Source organism: Rhinatrema bivittatum, chromosome 2 (assembly GCF_901001135.1).
Source record: "Rhinatrema bivittatum chromosome 2, aRhiBiv1.1, whole genome shotgun sequence".
NCBI classification, from domain to species: Eukaryota; Metazoa; Chordata; class Amphibia; order Gymnophiona; family Rhinatrematidae; genus Rhinatrema; species Rhinatrema bivittatum.
The window spans coordinates 28892653-28908234 of NC_042616.1; the positions used below are offsets into that span (position 1 = coordinate 28892653).

The window sequence follows — 15582 nt, forward strand, 5'->3', positions numbered from 1 at the left end:
GTAGTGTAGTGTAGGGTAAAAACATTGCTTACCCGCCCTGGTCCCGTCCGGTCTCCTGCAGCCCCGTCCGGACCGGACGGGGCTGCAGGAGACCGGACGGGACCAGGGCAAAAAAAAACAAACAAAAGTAGCAAGGCTCGGGCCTGCTATGGTAAGTGTAAAAAGTGTAAAAAACAAAAAACCTGTGTGTTATATAAAAAAATAAAACAATTTTAAATACCTGTCGGAGGGCCGTGGGTCCAGGCGGCCGGTGGGCGGCGGGCAGCCATCAGCGGCATCCGGTAGTCCCTTCTCCCTTCCTCCCCTGCCTGGATGAGCGCCAAAATCGCACGGGCGGGGCGGCAGCAGGATCCGGGAGCGGCGGGTAGGCAGCAGCGGGGTCCGGGGGTGGCAGCGAGATCCGGGGAGCCAGCAGCGGCAGCATGTTCGATCGCGCAGGCAGGTAGGTGGCAAAGTAAAGATGGCCGCCAGCACGGGAAAATCGTGCAATTGGCCGCTGAAGACGTGACGTCACGTCACGTCTTCAGCGGCCAATTGCACGATTGGCCAATTGCCAATTGCACGATTTTCCCGTGCTGGCGGCCATCTTTACTTTGCCACCTACCTGCCTGCGCGCTCGAACATGCTGCCGCTGCTGGCTCCCCGGATCTCGCTGCCACCCCCGGACCCCGCTGCTGCCTACCCGCCGCTCCCGGATCCTGCTGCCGCCCCCCCGCTGCCCCGGACCCCCCGGACCCCGCTGCTGCCTACCCGCCGCTCCCGGATCCTGCTGCCGCCCCCCCCCCCCCCGCTGCCGACCCGCCCGTGCGATTTTGGCGCTCATCCAGGCAGGGGAGGGAGGGAGGGAGAAGGGACTACCGGATGCCGCTGATGGCTGCCCGCCGCCCACCGGCCGCCTGGACCCACGGCCCTCCGACAGGTATTTAAAATTGTTTTATTTTTTTATATAACACACAGGTTTTTTGTTTTTTACACTTTTTAAACTTTTTTACACTTCCTGGTGCCTGTCATTTCAAATGTCATTTGAAATGACAGGTACCAGCGCACCCAGGTTACTGTATAGGCGCTGTTACAGCGCCTATACAGTAAAATGGGTTGCGCGGGCATAACCCTTCCCTAACGCTTCACAGCCGCGGCATGCATTTGCATGCGATTAGAGGAGAGTATCGGGGAGTTAGTGAAGAGAACTGTGCGTGCGGGGAGGAAGGGTGCGCCTGACACTACCTCACTGTTTTTACCGCGGCCTTACTGGATCGAGCCGTAAGTTTTTTTGTACCTGAGGCAATGTAGGGTAAAGTGACTTGCCCAAGGTCACAAGGAGTGACAGGGGGACTTGAACCTTGGTCTCCTGGTTCATAGTCCACTGCTCTAACCACTAGGGTATTCCTCCTCTCTTTTCTATTTTCTATTCCTCCTATTCTTTGTTTGAAAGAAGTCAAACAATTGAATTTGTTTTCCGATGTTTCATTTTCTAAAAAAAATCTTTTCCCGATGCCACTAGCAAACGAAAGAAAAAAGAAAAAATACACAACACCCTCCTTGGCCTCCCTTCTGCAAACTTTCTTCCTGGGGCAGGAGAGATCCCTGGTCACTCCCTGCCTCACTTCATTTTTTTTTTTTATTTTAATTTTTTGTGTTAAATAAAAAAAAAAAAAACAAACAAACAAAATGGAAAAAAAAAAAGTCTGGGCCCACTCCTAATGGCAAGGAATTGCTAATAATCAGCATCGTTTAGTTAATAACCACCCGCAGTGGGCGGAAGGAACCCCCTTTGTTGTTTCTATAATGAATCAGGTGCCAGCAGGCTCTTTGTCCTTTTCGCTGCTGCAGACTAGCATGGCTACCCCCCTCAGGCACCAAAAGGGGTTTCACCCTTACAGCTCCTCCTCCTCCACACAGAGCCCAGGGTGCGGGTGCAGGGAAGGATCCGATAGATGGCAGCTCCCTCCTCCTCTCGCTCTCTCTCTCTATCCCTCCTTTATTCCCCCTCCTCCCTCTGATGCCATTAGGCGAGAAGCTGAGCTGCCGGGCACCCAGCAAACGCCCCGATCTCCCACCCGGGGAGATGTGCAAGGAAGCAGCCGGGACTGAATCTGCAACCTCGGACGTCCTGCTCTGGGAAAGGGCCAGGGAAATGGCTGCAGCCAGGCTTTCTGCTCAGCAGGTAGGAGACCGGCAGGGCATGCGGCTCGGGTCCGCTCGCTCCCCAGCCCCCGGGAGCCGGGGCTGGAAATCCTGCTCTGGAGGAAAGGGCCCGGAGAATGGTGGCCGCAGGGCTTTCCGCTCAGACTTGAGTTCCGTTCTCTTTTTCTCCCTTTGGGGGCAGGATCGGCTCTCGGTGCCCTCTGCTTAGGAGCAAGCTCTTCCGACTAAAACGGAAAGCAGCCCGGGGCCGGTAAAAATAAATAAATAAAATAAATCCCCCCCCCCCCCCGATCCCGGTAGGGTCTCTCTGGCAGTGCCAGCCCCAGCCCTCTGCAGCCTGCTCTCCATAAATAAACCCGGGAGCGGCTCCCTGGGGGGGGGGGGGGCATTGCTCGGGCTTCCTGCAGCGTAGAAAGCCCGGGATCTCGGGCCCTTTTGCTGTGAGAGCTGCGTGCATCGTGTCTGTCTGTCTGTCCGTCTCTGTACCCAAGGCCCTCTGCCTGGAGAGCACCGTAAACGCGGGCAGCTAAAGGCCTGTTCGCCCCGCCCCCCCCCCGGTTAAGATCATAACCCGAGCCTGCCGCGGTTTCCTGGCCCGATGCAGCCATTCTGCCCTTCCCCTGGCCGCACGGTGGCCTTTGTCTGCTCCCCTTTTTTTTGTGGCCGCCTGCCGTTCCGTGTGATCGCGCACATAGGGCTCAACACTTGTAGTGCGACGCCCCTTCTTCTCCCCTCTGCCCGCCCGGCTGCTTTCCCGAGCAGGCTGGGCTCCTGCCTTGGTTTCAGCTCCCAGCACCTCCGCCGGGACCAGAGAAGTATTTCCTGCCAGGCATCCTCCCTCCATTGTTTCCCCCCCAGTTTCCTTTCCTCTGGAAGGCTTTGCCGAAGCCCTGATAAATATTTGACTGCTTTTACCCTGTCCCCCCCTTTTTCCTTCTCCCCGCCAGTGAGTTCGGGTTGAAAGGATTTTTCAAAGGCCTGTTTTGCACGCCCTACCTCGACCCCTCCATTCAGTTAAAAATCCGTGCACCCTTTTACAGTGCGTGTAGTCTGTGTGCCACTTTTAGAGGGAGGGACCTTCCCTGGGAGGGGGGGGGGATGAGAAAATAATGCACACGGGGGAGGGGTCATTAAGGCTTTACTCCAACAGGAGCAGGGCTGCACCTGAGGCTGGAGGGTGCTATTATCGAATTGGAGCTGCCAGACCCTTTTTTTTTGGGGGGGGGGGGCAGTCAGGGTATTAAAACGTAAGGGGCAGAGGAAAAGAAGGGGGGGCCCAGGAGGGAAGCGAACACCAACCAGGGCGTGGTTTAAGAATGGGATCATACGGCCAGGGCCAGAACCACTTTGCTTTAACTTTTTAAACTTTCGCTGGCTTGGGAGTGAGTGGATGTCTCTTTAGACCGTCAGGAGTTTCAGCGCTAAGGGCTGAGGCCACTGTCGTGCAATACCGCATGGCTGTGGTACCTTCCCCCCCCCCCACCCCCCATGGTATTTTACTGCTGGATTCATAAACCCGTGGCGGTGGGTGCAGCAGATCGGTCACATAATGAAGTTGTTACACCTGTAACGTTAGTTCTTCGATGGACAGCAGGATGTCGGTCCTCACGCAGGGGGTGACGCCGTCAGACGGGCGCCTGGTGCAGAACGTCTGATTTCAAAGCTTGGTGCAGCCCAGGCCACCTCCCAGGCAGGGAGCACCCCCCCCCCCCCCCTCCATCCAGGATAAAGTTAAGACTTGGACAAACCAACTCCAAAGGTGAGGCGGGAGGGTGTGGTGAGAGAGCTGGCCATCATGCTATCGGAGAACCAACGTCACAGGTAAGTAACTTCACTCTCTCTGGGGGCAAGCAGGATGGCGCGGCCCTCGCGTGTGGGGGGGAATACGAACCGGCAGGCCGCCTCAAACAAAAAAAAGGAAAAACTAAACCGTGAGCAGCTGCTGCTGATGATGATGATAGGCGATGGTCCAGCCATCAAAGATGACGAACCAATGAGAGTGGGAAGGTCATCAAAGACTCCACAACGTCCATCAAGTTCCAAAACAGTTTTACTGTAATCAAGCAAGCAGAGAGGTTCAAAGTGGCAGCATCCAGCCAAATAGTTTATATCGGTGAATCAATGGTCCGTCCCCCCCGACACGGGCCGGGTTTCGAAAAGACTGCGTCGGGAGGGCGCCCTTAAATTATAAGGAGCTCAGGTCAAAATTAAAGGTTGTAGTCAGAAAACATTAAATCCCCCCCCCCCCCCCCAAAGCCAAGAAGGGTCAAAATAACCATGTACAGTCCCTTTTGAAATTACTTTATTAAAGGCTTTCCGAACCAAGTAGTTTTCTATAAATCTGTCGATTTATTTTGACCCTCTGGGTTTGTTTGTTTTCTTGGGGTTTTTTTTGAGGCAGCCTGAACCAGAATAACGGGCCCTAGGAGGAATGGGGTTGGGTTCTACACCTCAAAGAGAACTCCGTAGGACAGAGTGCTAAAAATTCAGCTCTGCGTCGGGTACCCCTGACAAAACAGGGGTGCGCTGTGAATATGTGGAGAAATTCCCACGTTGCAGTTTTGCAGAGCTCCGGCACTGTGAGTCGTCGCCATAAAATTTCTCAAGGCAAGTAGGGCTATCCCTTCCCCTAAGCCCCGTAATAGAGCCTGGTAGGGTAGCGCTCCCTCCCTCCTCATGTTTAATGATGACATCAGTGGACAGTCGGAGGGCCTGATTTAGTGCGGTTTTCCAAAATGGGCACAGACTGGCCTTTGGCCCCTCCCACATGGCAAGGGTCTACCAGGTCGGCAAATGGTGCCGACCTGGCTCAAGGCTTGGGCCCTCCAACTGTTCCACTAGTGTCATTTTTAAAGGTAGGAGAGTCGGGGGCACTAGCTCACTAAGAACATAAGAAATTGCCATACTGGGTCAGACCAAGGGTCCATCAAGCCCAGCATCCTGTTTCCAAAAGAGGCCGATCCAGGCCACAAGAACCTGGCAAATACCCAAACACCAAGAAGATCCCATGCTACTGATGCAATTAATAGCAGTGGCTATTCCATAAGTCAACCTGATTAATAGCCGTTAATGGACTTCTCCTCCAAGAACTTATCCAAACCTTTTTTTTTAAACCCATATACACAAACTGAAGTTAGCAAGCAGCACATTTAAAACAAATCAAAGAAAATTATTTTTCACTCAGCGCATAGTTAAGCTCTGGAATTCATTGCCAGAGGATGTGGTTACAGCAGTTAGTGTTACTGGATTTAAAAAAAAGTTTGGATAAGTTCCTAGAGGATAAAGCCATAAATTATGATGGTAATTAATAAGCAATAGCAGCATGTGATCTATCTAATGTATGGGTACTTGTGGCTTGGATGGGCCACTGTTGGAAACAGGATACTGGGCTTGATGGACCCTTGGTCTGACCCAGTATGGCAAATCTTATGTTCTTAAGTAGTCCTTCTATTATCTGAAAGAGTAAATAACTGATTCACATCTACCCGTTCTAGACCTCTCATGATTTTGTAGACCTCTATCATATCCCCCCTCAGTCGTCTCTTCTCCAAGCTGAACAGCCCTAACCTCTTTAGTCTTTCCTCATAGGGGAGCTGTTCCATCCCCTTTATCATTTTGGTCGCCCTTCTCTGTATCTTCTCCATCGCAATTATATCTTTTTTGAGATTCGGCGACCAGAATTGTACACAGTATTCAAGGTGCGGTCTCACCATGGAGTGATTATAGAGGCATTATGACATTTTCCGTTTTATTCACCATTCCCTTTCTAATAATTAAAAAATGATTTTTTACATTGCTTTTCTGTATTATTATTTTGATTTATATTCTACCTTTTGTGACTGATCACCCACTTCAAAGCAAATTACATTTAGGGTATTGCAGGTGTTCTTTGTCCCCAGAAGTCTTACAGTCTAACGGAAGGCGCAGTGACTTGCCCAAGATCACGAGGAGTGTCGGCGGGATTTGAACCCTGGCTTCCCTGGTTCATGGGATCCTTTATCCCTTTAAATTTTATGGAAAGGGGGGCATGGGGAACTGATTATAGAGGAAGGAGGTACTGGAATTGAACGGGGAGGGGGTTAGTCCAGGGGGAGGCAAAGCGTTGCTGCGTGGCTGATTTTTCTCTTTGTTATATAAATTTTATATTTGTTTAAAGGATTTATCTCTCGCACCCTTCCGAGGTTCAGAGCGCCTTGAACGATGGCCCCGACGGACTTAACATATTTTTTTTTGGGGGGGGGGAGGCGTGTTGGAGGGCCGCCATGGCGCGTTTTCTCTCCTGTTTAACAGTTACCAGCTCTTGGGGCAATCCTAACCGATAAGCGGCTGATGAATTTCTACTTTGCTGCTCGGAAGCACAGCTTTCGCCCCCCCCTTTCCACCGTTTTCAGCCGTGCGCCCGCCTGGTACGCTGGGCGTCTCACTCACTAATCTACGCCGGTACCCAAAACACCAGGCACCCACCCCCCCCCCCCCACCGCGTTTCGATATCTTCTTTGTCGAGCAGCTGAAACTACGAGTCGACACTCCCGACGCCCTCGGAGATGAGGGCGTAAGCTGAGGGAGCCCGCCGCTCGCGTTCTGGAAACCGTGATATACACACACACGGCGTAGTTACGCTCCTGGGGAACGCCTCTTCGTTTTATTTATCACAGCTAAAAAGCACGAGTGTTGCAGTACTGGAAGATTCCCTTCAGCAGATTTAGCTATGACCGCCCCTGATTTTTACCTGCTCAAGTCGTCAACTGAGCCTTTCAGCATTGCTGCAGCAGCGGCAGCCAGAAGGCGGTGGACCTCGCTCTTCCTCCTGAATCTTTTCTCACTTTACTTCCCTCTGTGTGGAGTCCCCCCCCCCCCAGCAAGAGTTGCTTCTTCCTGCTCCGGGTTCCTCTGAAATGTTTTTCGGGGCTCCGTGCTGTGGAGGATCTGGTCCCCAGTTGCTGCTGCTCCACCAACGTACCCTTTGCCTCCGCTTAACTGAATCCATCGCCTTAGCTCGGGGACGTGGTTCTGATCTGTCCGCTCCCGTTGTGAGGCGCTGTGTTTTGGTCCAGTGGTGGGGGCGGGGTAACAAGAACCCCCTTTAGAGTTTCCTGGACGGCGCAGAGAAGGCCCCCCCCCATAAGTAAGAGCACCCGAGGGATCATGAGGGCGTTCAGAGAGCCGGAAACCCAACACGGCTCCGTTTTTTTTTTTTTCCCAGCAGGATCCTCGAATGGAGACCGTTTAAGTAGGAGGATTCTGAGCCTTGGCGTAAGATAGGATAACACAGGAAGTGCTGGGCTGGTTGGGCCAGAGGGGCCCATCAAGCCAACAAGCGGGCCGGTGCGGGTCACTAAATAAGTACCTGGCAGGTCCATTCCTCGTGGCTCTCCCAGAAACAGGCAACGGCAGTCCCCCCATTGCTTGCCTGGCTAATTCATTTTTTTAAAGGTGCCGTCCTCCTGAAGCTTGCCCGAAACTTTATTGAATGGCCTTGACTGCATCCTCCAGCAACAAATTCTGCAGTTTGTGTTAACTTAAAAAAACAAAACAAAAATTCTTAAATTTGCTTTAAATCTGCTGCCAGTTAGTTTCATGACATGTCCCTTACTTTTTAGTACAGTTTGGAAGGGCAAATAACCGTTTCCCGCCACTCATGATTTTGTAGACCTCTATCCTATGCCCCCTCAGCCGTCTCTTCTCCAAGCTGAACAGCCCTAACCTCTTCAGCCTTTCCTCATAGGGGAGCTGTTCCATCCCCTTTATCATTTTGGTTGCCCTTCTCTGTACCTTCTCCATCACAACTATATCTTTTTTGAGATGCGGCGACCAGAATTGTACACAGTATTCAAGGTGCGGTCTCACCATGGAGCGATACAGAGGCATTATGACATTTTCCGTTCTATTAACCATTCCCTTCCTATTAATTCCCAACATTCTGTTTATTTTTAGACTGCTGCAGCACACTGAGCCGACAATTTTAAAGCCTAGATCTTTTTCCTGGGTGGTAGCTCCTAATATGGAACCTAAGACTGTGTAACTACAGCAAGGGTTATTTTTTCCTATATGCAACACCTTGCACTTGTCCACATTAAATTTCATCTGCCATTTGGATGCCCAATCTTCCAGTCTTGCAAGGTCCTCCTGTAATGTATCACAATCCGCTTGTGTGATTTAACCACTCTGAATAATTTTGTATTGTCCGCAAATTTGATAACCTCACTTGTCGTATTCCTTTCCAGATCATTTATATATATATTAAAAAGCACCAGTCCAAGTACAGATCCCTGAGGCACTCCACTGTTTACCCTTTTCCACTGAGAAAATTGACCATTTAATCCTACTCTCTGTTTCCTGTCTTTTAGCCAGTTTGTAATCCACGAAAGGACATCGCCTCCTATCCCATAACTTTTTAGTTTTCGTAGAAGCCTCTCATGAGGGACTTTGTCAAACGCCTTCTGAAAATCCAAATACACTACAGCTACTGGTTCACCTTTATCCACTTGTTTATTAACCCCTTCAAAAAAATGAAGCAGATTTGTTCGGCAAGATTTCCCTTGGGTAAATCCATGTTGACTGTGTTCCATTAAACCATGTCTTTCTATATGCTCTACAATTTTGATCTTGAGAATAGTTTCCACTATTTTTCCCAGCACTGAAGTCAGGCTCACTGGTCTATAGTTACCCGGATCGCCCCTGGAGCCTTTTTTAAATATTGGGGTTACATTGGCCACCCTTCAGTCTTCAGATACAATGGATGATTTTAATGATAGGTTACAAATTTTAACTAATAGATCAGTCTCACAAGGTCCTCTTGCAATTCATCACAATCTGCTTGAGATTTAACTACTCTGAATAATTTTGTATCATCTGCAAATCTGATCATCTCACTCATTGTACCCTTTTCCAGATCATTTATAAATATATTGAAAAGCACAGGTCCCAGTACAGATCCCTGAGGCACTCCACTGGTTACATTTTTCTACTGTGAAAATTGTCCATTTCCTAGCGTGTAGCAGTTGGACTCAGGACCAATGGGTATAGTGTACTCCTGTTAGCAGTTGGAGACGGATCAGATTTCAATCTGACGTCAGTCCCTAGTACATATACCCCTGCAGGAAGTGCAGCTCCTCAGTATTTTCCGTCTCCATAGCAGTTAGGGACTATCGGCATGCTCTCAGAGCGTTAGACCAAAATTAAAGAACAAAACCGAAATTTAAAGAAGAAACCTACCTGAAGACGAGCCCCGCACTCCTGCGGTGATACCCTCGGGTCCCTCCCCCAGTTGAGTTTCCCGAGGTGATTTCCGTGGTCCCGCGGAGGTGAGCCTCGGTCCGGTGGCCGATTCGCGGCAGGGACCTAGCCCCCGAATCCTCGGGTGCGGCGTAGAGGTAGCCTCGGTCCAGCGGCCGAATCGCGGCGAGGACTTAGCCCCCGATCTCGGGCACGGCTGAGAGGCAGCGAGTGCACCCCCTCGAGCGCGGCGGTGAAGGATTTGCCCTCTCCCCCTGCAGCCGGAGACCGCCCGGAGCAAAACTGGGAGTGCCGAAGACGAGGTAAGGTGGAAATCTTCTACTTAATCCGGTCTCCGAAGATCGAGGAGGAGCACAGGTCGGCGATTGGAATCTGTGCCACCGGGTTGATCCGCCCTAGCAGGGCTTGGCCCCGGCTGTTCCAGGGTCTGCCCACGTGGAGACCCTCCAAGGAGGTCGCCATATTGCCCGCATGCTTGCCGTCGCCATCTTGGCCTTGTTCGCTGCGCCGCCCGCCGTCCGATCCGAGCACACAAATTAAGCTAAGCTTAATTTGTGTGCACATAATTATTTATGTGCACATAATCTTAGGCACACATAAAACCTTACGCGCATAAGTTACGCACACAGTACAAGGTGCACATCTACGGCTAGGCGCAAATCTGCACGCACAGATCAGACGCAATGGAGCGCATAAGAGCTTACGCGTCCACAGAAATGGCACCGCCAGAAACAGGAATAAAAGCCCAAGGCCTCTGCCCAGCATGCCACATCAGAGCCGCACAGAGCGAGGAAGCAGATGCCCTATGCGCACACTGTGAGGAGGCCCTGGGAGATCCAGGCCAGGGCCAGTCCCCCCAGGGCCCAGTGCTAGCTCCTCAGGGGGCACCCCGGACTTAGCAGGCCCCAGTGAGTCCATCCCACAGACGGGGACCCCCAGGGAACCGGCGCCCCTCAACTTAGACCCAGCATCGATCTCCTGGGTGGAGTTATTTAAGGGGATTCACACCTTTGTCAAAATGCAAACTGAACCCCGGGCGGACCAGCTATATGTGACACCGGAAGACCCTCATGCCCCAGGACCCTCGAGGCCTAGGTACAGGCTCCCACCACCCAGAAGCCCCACCTACGGGGACACGGATTTCTCCGAAGAAGAAGTCGAGCCCCTTGAGGAGGGAGAACTTCCCTCAGGGACAGAGCCTCACCGAACCATGAGACGCTTCTTCTTCTCAAAGGATGAGCTTCCGGACCTGGTATCCCAGTGCCTATTGGAACTCGCTATCCCGGGCCAAGGCACCCCGGGGGAACCTAGAATGAACCCCTTGCTGGAGGGCCTTCGACAGACGTCTCGCCATTTTCCTCTCTTACAGGCGGCACAACAGCTAATTGACCTGGAGTGGAACGCGCTGGAGTCCTCATTCAAAGGGGGTTGAGCCTTATCGGCCATGTACCCCCTGGACCCAGCAACCAAGGAGCTTCTGGCGTGCCCTAGAGTGGACGCCATAGTCTGCGCGGTCGCTAAGCGCACTACCATCCCAGTGGAGGGAGGAGCGGCGCTCAAGAATGCACACGACCGGCGCCTGGAAGCCATACTAAAACAATCATTTGAGGTGGCAGCCATGTCCCTGCAGATTGTGACCTGCTGCACCGTGGTGACACGTTCCTGTTTATCCCAAGCCAGGAACAACACTCCAGGAGAAGACATGGAATCAGCACTATCATTCCTCACTGACACGGTTTCCGATCTAGTGCGCACAGCAGCCAGAAGAGTGTCATCCACAGTGGCAGCCAGGAGACAACTCTGGCTTCGAAATTGGCCGGCTGATGCCTCCTCCAAAACACGCCTCACGAGAATGCCCTTCAAAGGATCCCTCCTGTTCGGCAGCGAACTAGAGAAACTGGCTAACAAATGGGGCGACTCCCCATTACCTCGCCTGCCGGAAGACAAGACGAAGAGAAACCAGCGTCCTTTTCCCAGGTCCACCAGAGGCAGAAACTCACAGCGCTTCAACCCTTACAAGAACAACTATCAAGCGCCCCGCCCTACGGGCAGGAACCAGTCCTTTCGGAACAAACACAACAAGAGGGGAACCAGCTCGGGTCCAGGCCCCAGCCGCACCCCACAATGAGATTCAGCCGACCCATCCAAGGGAAGAAGCCATAGGGGGCAGATTTGCCCAATTCTACCAAAGATGGATCGAGATAATGTTGGACAAGTGGGTCCTAAACATCATTCGAGAGGGATACTTTCTGGACTTCACAGCATCCTTCCAGACAAATTTGTGAAATCTCCCTGCCAAGAGGACAGCAGTGGAAACCATATTAACCAAATTGCTCACCTTTAAAGGCTATAACACCAGTGCCCACGCACCAGCGAAATAGTGGACACTATTCCATCTATTTTATCATCCCCAAGAAAGAGGGAACGTACCGCTCATACTGGACCTCAAGTCTGACAACCGCTACCTGAGGGTACCACACTTCCGCATGGAAACCTTACGCTCGGTCATAAGGGCGGTACAGCTGGGAGAATTTCTGACTTCCCTGGACCTGTCAGAAGCCTGTCTGCACATCCCAGTCCATCACGATCATCAGCGCTTCCTACGCTTCGCGATCCTGGACCATCTCTACCAGTTCCGAGCACTACCCTTTGGGCTAGCTACAGCCCCAGGACGTTCACCAAAATCATGGTCGTAGTGGCGGTGACACTGAGGAAAGAAGGATTCCTCATTCACCCATATCTGGACAATTGGCTGATCAGTCAAAATCCCCAGAGGAAAGTCATCAGATGACCACCAGAGTCAAGAACTTCTTGGAGAACCTCAGATGGGTCGTCAACTCAACCAATCTCTGGAATACCTGAGAGTCCGGGTCGACACCCAACAGGACAAGGTTATTTTTCCCCCTACAAGGAGAAGGAAATTGATGGACCAGTTGAGAAAACTGTTGAACAGTGCTTGCCCCACGGTACGGGACTACCTACAAGTCCTCGGACTCATGACTTCAACCCTAGAAGTCATACCATGGGCAAGGGCCCACATGCAACCACTACAACGCTCCCTACTGTCACGATGGAACCCGATGTCCCAGGAAGCAAACCTGCAAGGGATCTCGGCCGCCCACATCGCGGGAAAAGACAACGTCACTGTGGATTACTTCAGCAGAGAAAGTCTAGACCCAGGGGAATGGAGGCTGTCATCCACAGCCTTCCAGTTGATAATAAACTGCTGGGGAACTCCAGCCATGGATCTTCTGGCAACCCGGTCCAACGCCCAAGTTCTTCAGTCGCAGACGAGACCCTCAATCCCAGAGGATCGACGCCCTCATCCAAAACTGGCCACAAGAAGACCTGCTGTAAGCCTTTCCTCCATGGCCACTACTGGGCGGGATCATCCGCAAGATTGAATACCACAGGGGGCTAGTACTTCTAGTGGCCCCGGACTGGCCAAGAAGGCTGTGGTATGCAGACATGCGAAGACTTCAGGTGGGGAACCCACTGTGTCTACCTCCACAAAGGGACCTGCTCCAGCAAGGAGCGATCCTCCACGAAGACCCAACTCGATTCTCTCTTATGGTGTGGCCATTGAGAGGCTTGCCTGAAGAAGAGCGGATACTCGAGGGCAGTAATTGACATCTTGCTCCGAGTACGCAAGTTTTCCACATCCTTAACTTTTATATACGAATATGGAGAATATTCGAAGCCTGGTGTGAAGACCACGACATCCTTCCTCGGACAGTCAAAATTCCCATGATCCTGGAATTCCTGCAGGACGGCCTGAAGAAGGGGTTGTGTCTCAACTCCATCAAGATTCAACTGGCCGCTTGCCTGCTTCAGAGCCAAAGTGGACAGCATCAATCTATCTTCCCATCCAGACCTCTCCCGCTTCCTGAGAGGGGTCAAGCAAATCTGACCATCACTAAAGTGGCTGGTACCCCTTGGAATCTCAATCTAGTACTCGACTTCCTAGCGGGAGCTTCCTTCAAACCTACACACGGTCTGTCCCTATGGCTCCTGACCTTGAAGACTGCAATCCTAGTGGCAATATGTTCAGCCCGTCGCATCTCAAACTTCAAGCTCTATCCGGCCGGGAACCGTTCCTCGGATTCACACCGGGATCCATACAGCTACGCACTGTCCCCTCCTTCCTTCCAAAGGTGGTTTCTCATTTCCATCTAAACCAAACCATCTCGCTGCCATCTCCAGACGAGAATAAGGACTTGGAAGACTCACACCGCCTACGCCATCTTAACGTTGGCAGACTCCTAGTCCGATACCTAGAAAGATCAGAATCCGTACGAAAGACGGACTACCTAATCGTCCTTCACAGCGGGAAGAAACAAGGGGAAGCTGCCTCGTGGGTAACCATAGCCCGCTGGATCAAAGAAGTAATCAAGGCGGCATACATAGAGGCCGGCAAGCTTCCACCTCTGCAAGTCAAGGCCCATTCGACAAGGGCCCAGGCAGTGTCCTGGGCAGAAACCAAGATGCTGTCACCCGCCGAGATCTGTCGGGCAGCGACTTGGTCCTCCATTCGCACCTTCTCGAGGTTCTACCGCCTGGATGTTCAGGCCAGTGAGGACACAGCATTTGCTAGTGCAGTACTAAGTGGGCCATGGGCAGCCTCCCACCCGGTTCGGGAGTAGCTTTTGTACATCCCATTGGTCCTGAGTCCAACTGCTACACACTAGGAAATGGAGAAATTACTTACCTGATAATTTCGTTTTCCTTAGTGTAGACAGATGGACTCAGTATCCCGCCCACGGCTGCCTCATAATACGGAAACCTCGGGTGACAATCCCAATCCCCGAGAGCAAGACAAGCACGGGTAAGCCACGCTTTATCTCTAGTTAGGACACCCATAGTTACCGGGTGTCGGCGTTTCTCGGTTGAGTGCACTGGCTGTCTCCAGCTAAAATTCACGTCAACCAGTTCAATTTAATCACGTTAATTAAGTTATTCAAAGACACATATATCCACAATGCTTTTCGAAGAGAATACTGAAGAGCAGCACTTTCTGCTGGGGTATATGTACTAGGGCTGAGGTCAGATTGAAATCTGATCTGTCTCCAACTGCTATGAGGAGTAAACTATACCCATTGGTCCTGAGTCCATCTGTCTACACTAAGGAAAATGAAATTATCAGGTAAGTAATTTCTCCATTTATCAAGTTTACCATTCGTGCTTCAATAACCCCCGCAGTCCCTTCTCTGATTATCTCTGCGACATCACTTTCAACCAGCGCGGCAGCTGCCGTTGCCATGATGATTTCGGCCAGTCACATTTTTTTTCAGCTTTGGGCCCTGCAGAGCTGCCTTGATAGAGGGTGGAGGGGTGGGTAGGGGTCTACAAACCCCCCCCTCCCCCCAGAGGATTTTTAGGATTTGGAGGGAAGGCTTGTATGGGTCTTGTGGAGCTTTATATATCATCACGGGCGCATCAGGGCATGCGCTACTGTCCCGATGCTCCCTTGGGAAATGATCTACAATCCCGAGCTGTAGATACAATGAATGCGGCTTGCCAGGTTTTTGGAAAGCCACATTATTTTATTAGAGTAGGATTACTTATGCATTAACCTCTTGGCGTGCATTTGCAAAATGTATGCATACAAATCTCATGCAAAGCAGTTCTTTTGTAATGGGGGCATGTTTTGGGCCAAACTAATGTGCGATATGCTGGTACTGCACAATATACAATGTTTTTATTATGCATTCATGGCATATCGCAGCGTAGTAAATCTCCCTATAAGTTTTTGTACCTGAGGCAATGGAAGGTGAAGGTCGTAAGAAGTAGCAGGAGGAGTTGAAATTTTGGCTTCCCTTGTTTGCATCCAGTTGCTGTAACCACTAAGCTATTCCTGCACTCCAGTGGCTAGGGCAGTGTGCAGTCTCCTCCTGTTTTCCTCCTTCCTCCTTCCCAAGTCCTCCGCCCCTTCCTGCCCTGCTGATCTCCAACACTGGGAGGTCTCCTGATGCAGAAGGGGCTGAGTGTTTCTGGTTTGTTTTTCAGGTGCCGGTTACATTTGAGGACATCGCTGTCTATTTCTCCCAGAAGGAATGGGGATATTTAGAAGAATGGCAGAAGGAGCTTTACAAGGAGGTGATGAAGGAGAATTATCAGACCCTCAGATCGCTGGGTAAGGGAGATACAGACTTATCATATGAACTACAACTGGGATGGGAAATTTTTAATTCGTCTCCCTTG

General features: G+C 51.4%; 1 protein-coding gene across 1 annotated transcript in view; it reads left to right on the top strand.

Moving 5' to 3' along the window:
* The first annotated feature begins 1861 nt into the window (after positions 1–1861).
* Positions 1862–15582, top strand: part of LOC115085878 (zinc finger protein 25-like) — a 33160-nt gene continuing 19439 nt past the window's right edge. The window contains exons 1-2 of the mRNA XM_029592413.1: positions 1862–2164; positions 15388–15514. Coding sequence (XP_029448273.1) covers positions 2000–2164; positions 15388–15514 — 292 coding nt within the window. The 5' untranslated portion in view covers positions 1862–1999. The remainder of the gene's footprint in view (positions 2165–15387; positions 15515–15582) is intronic.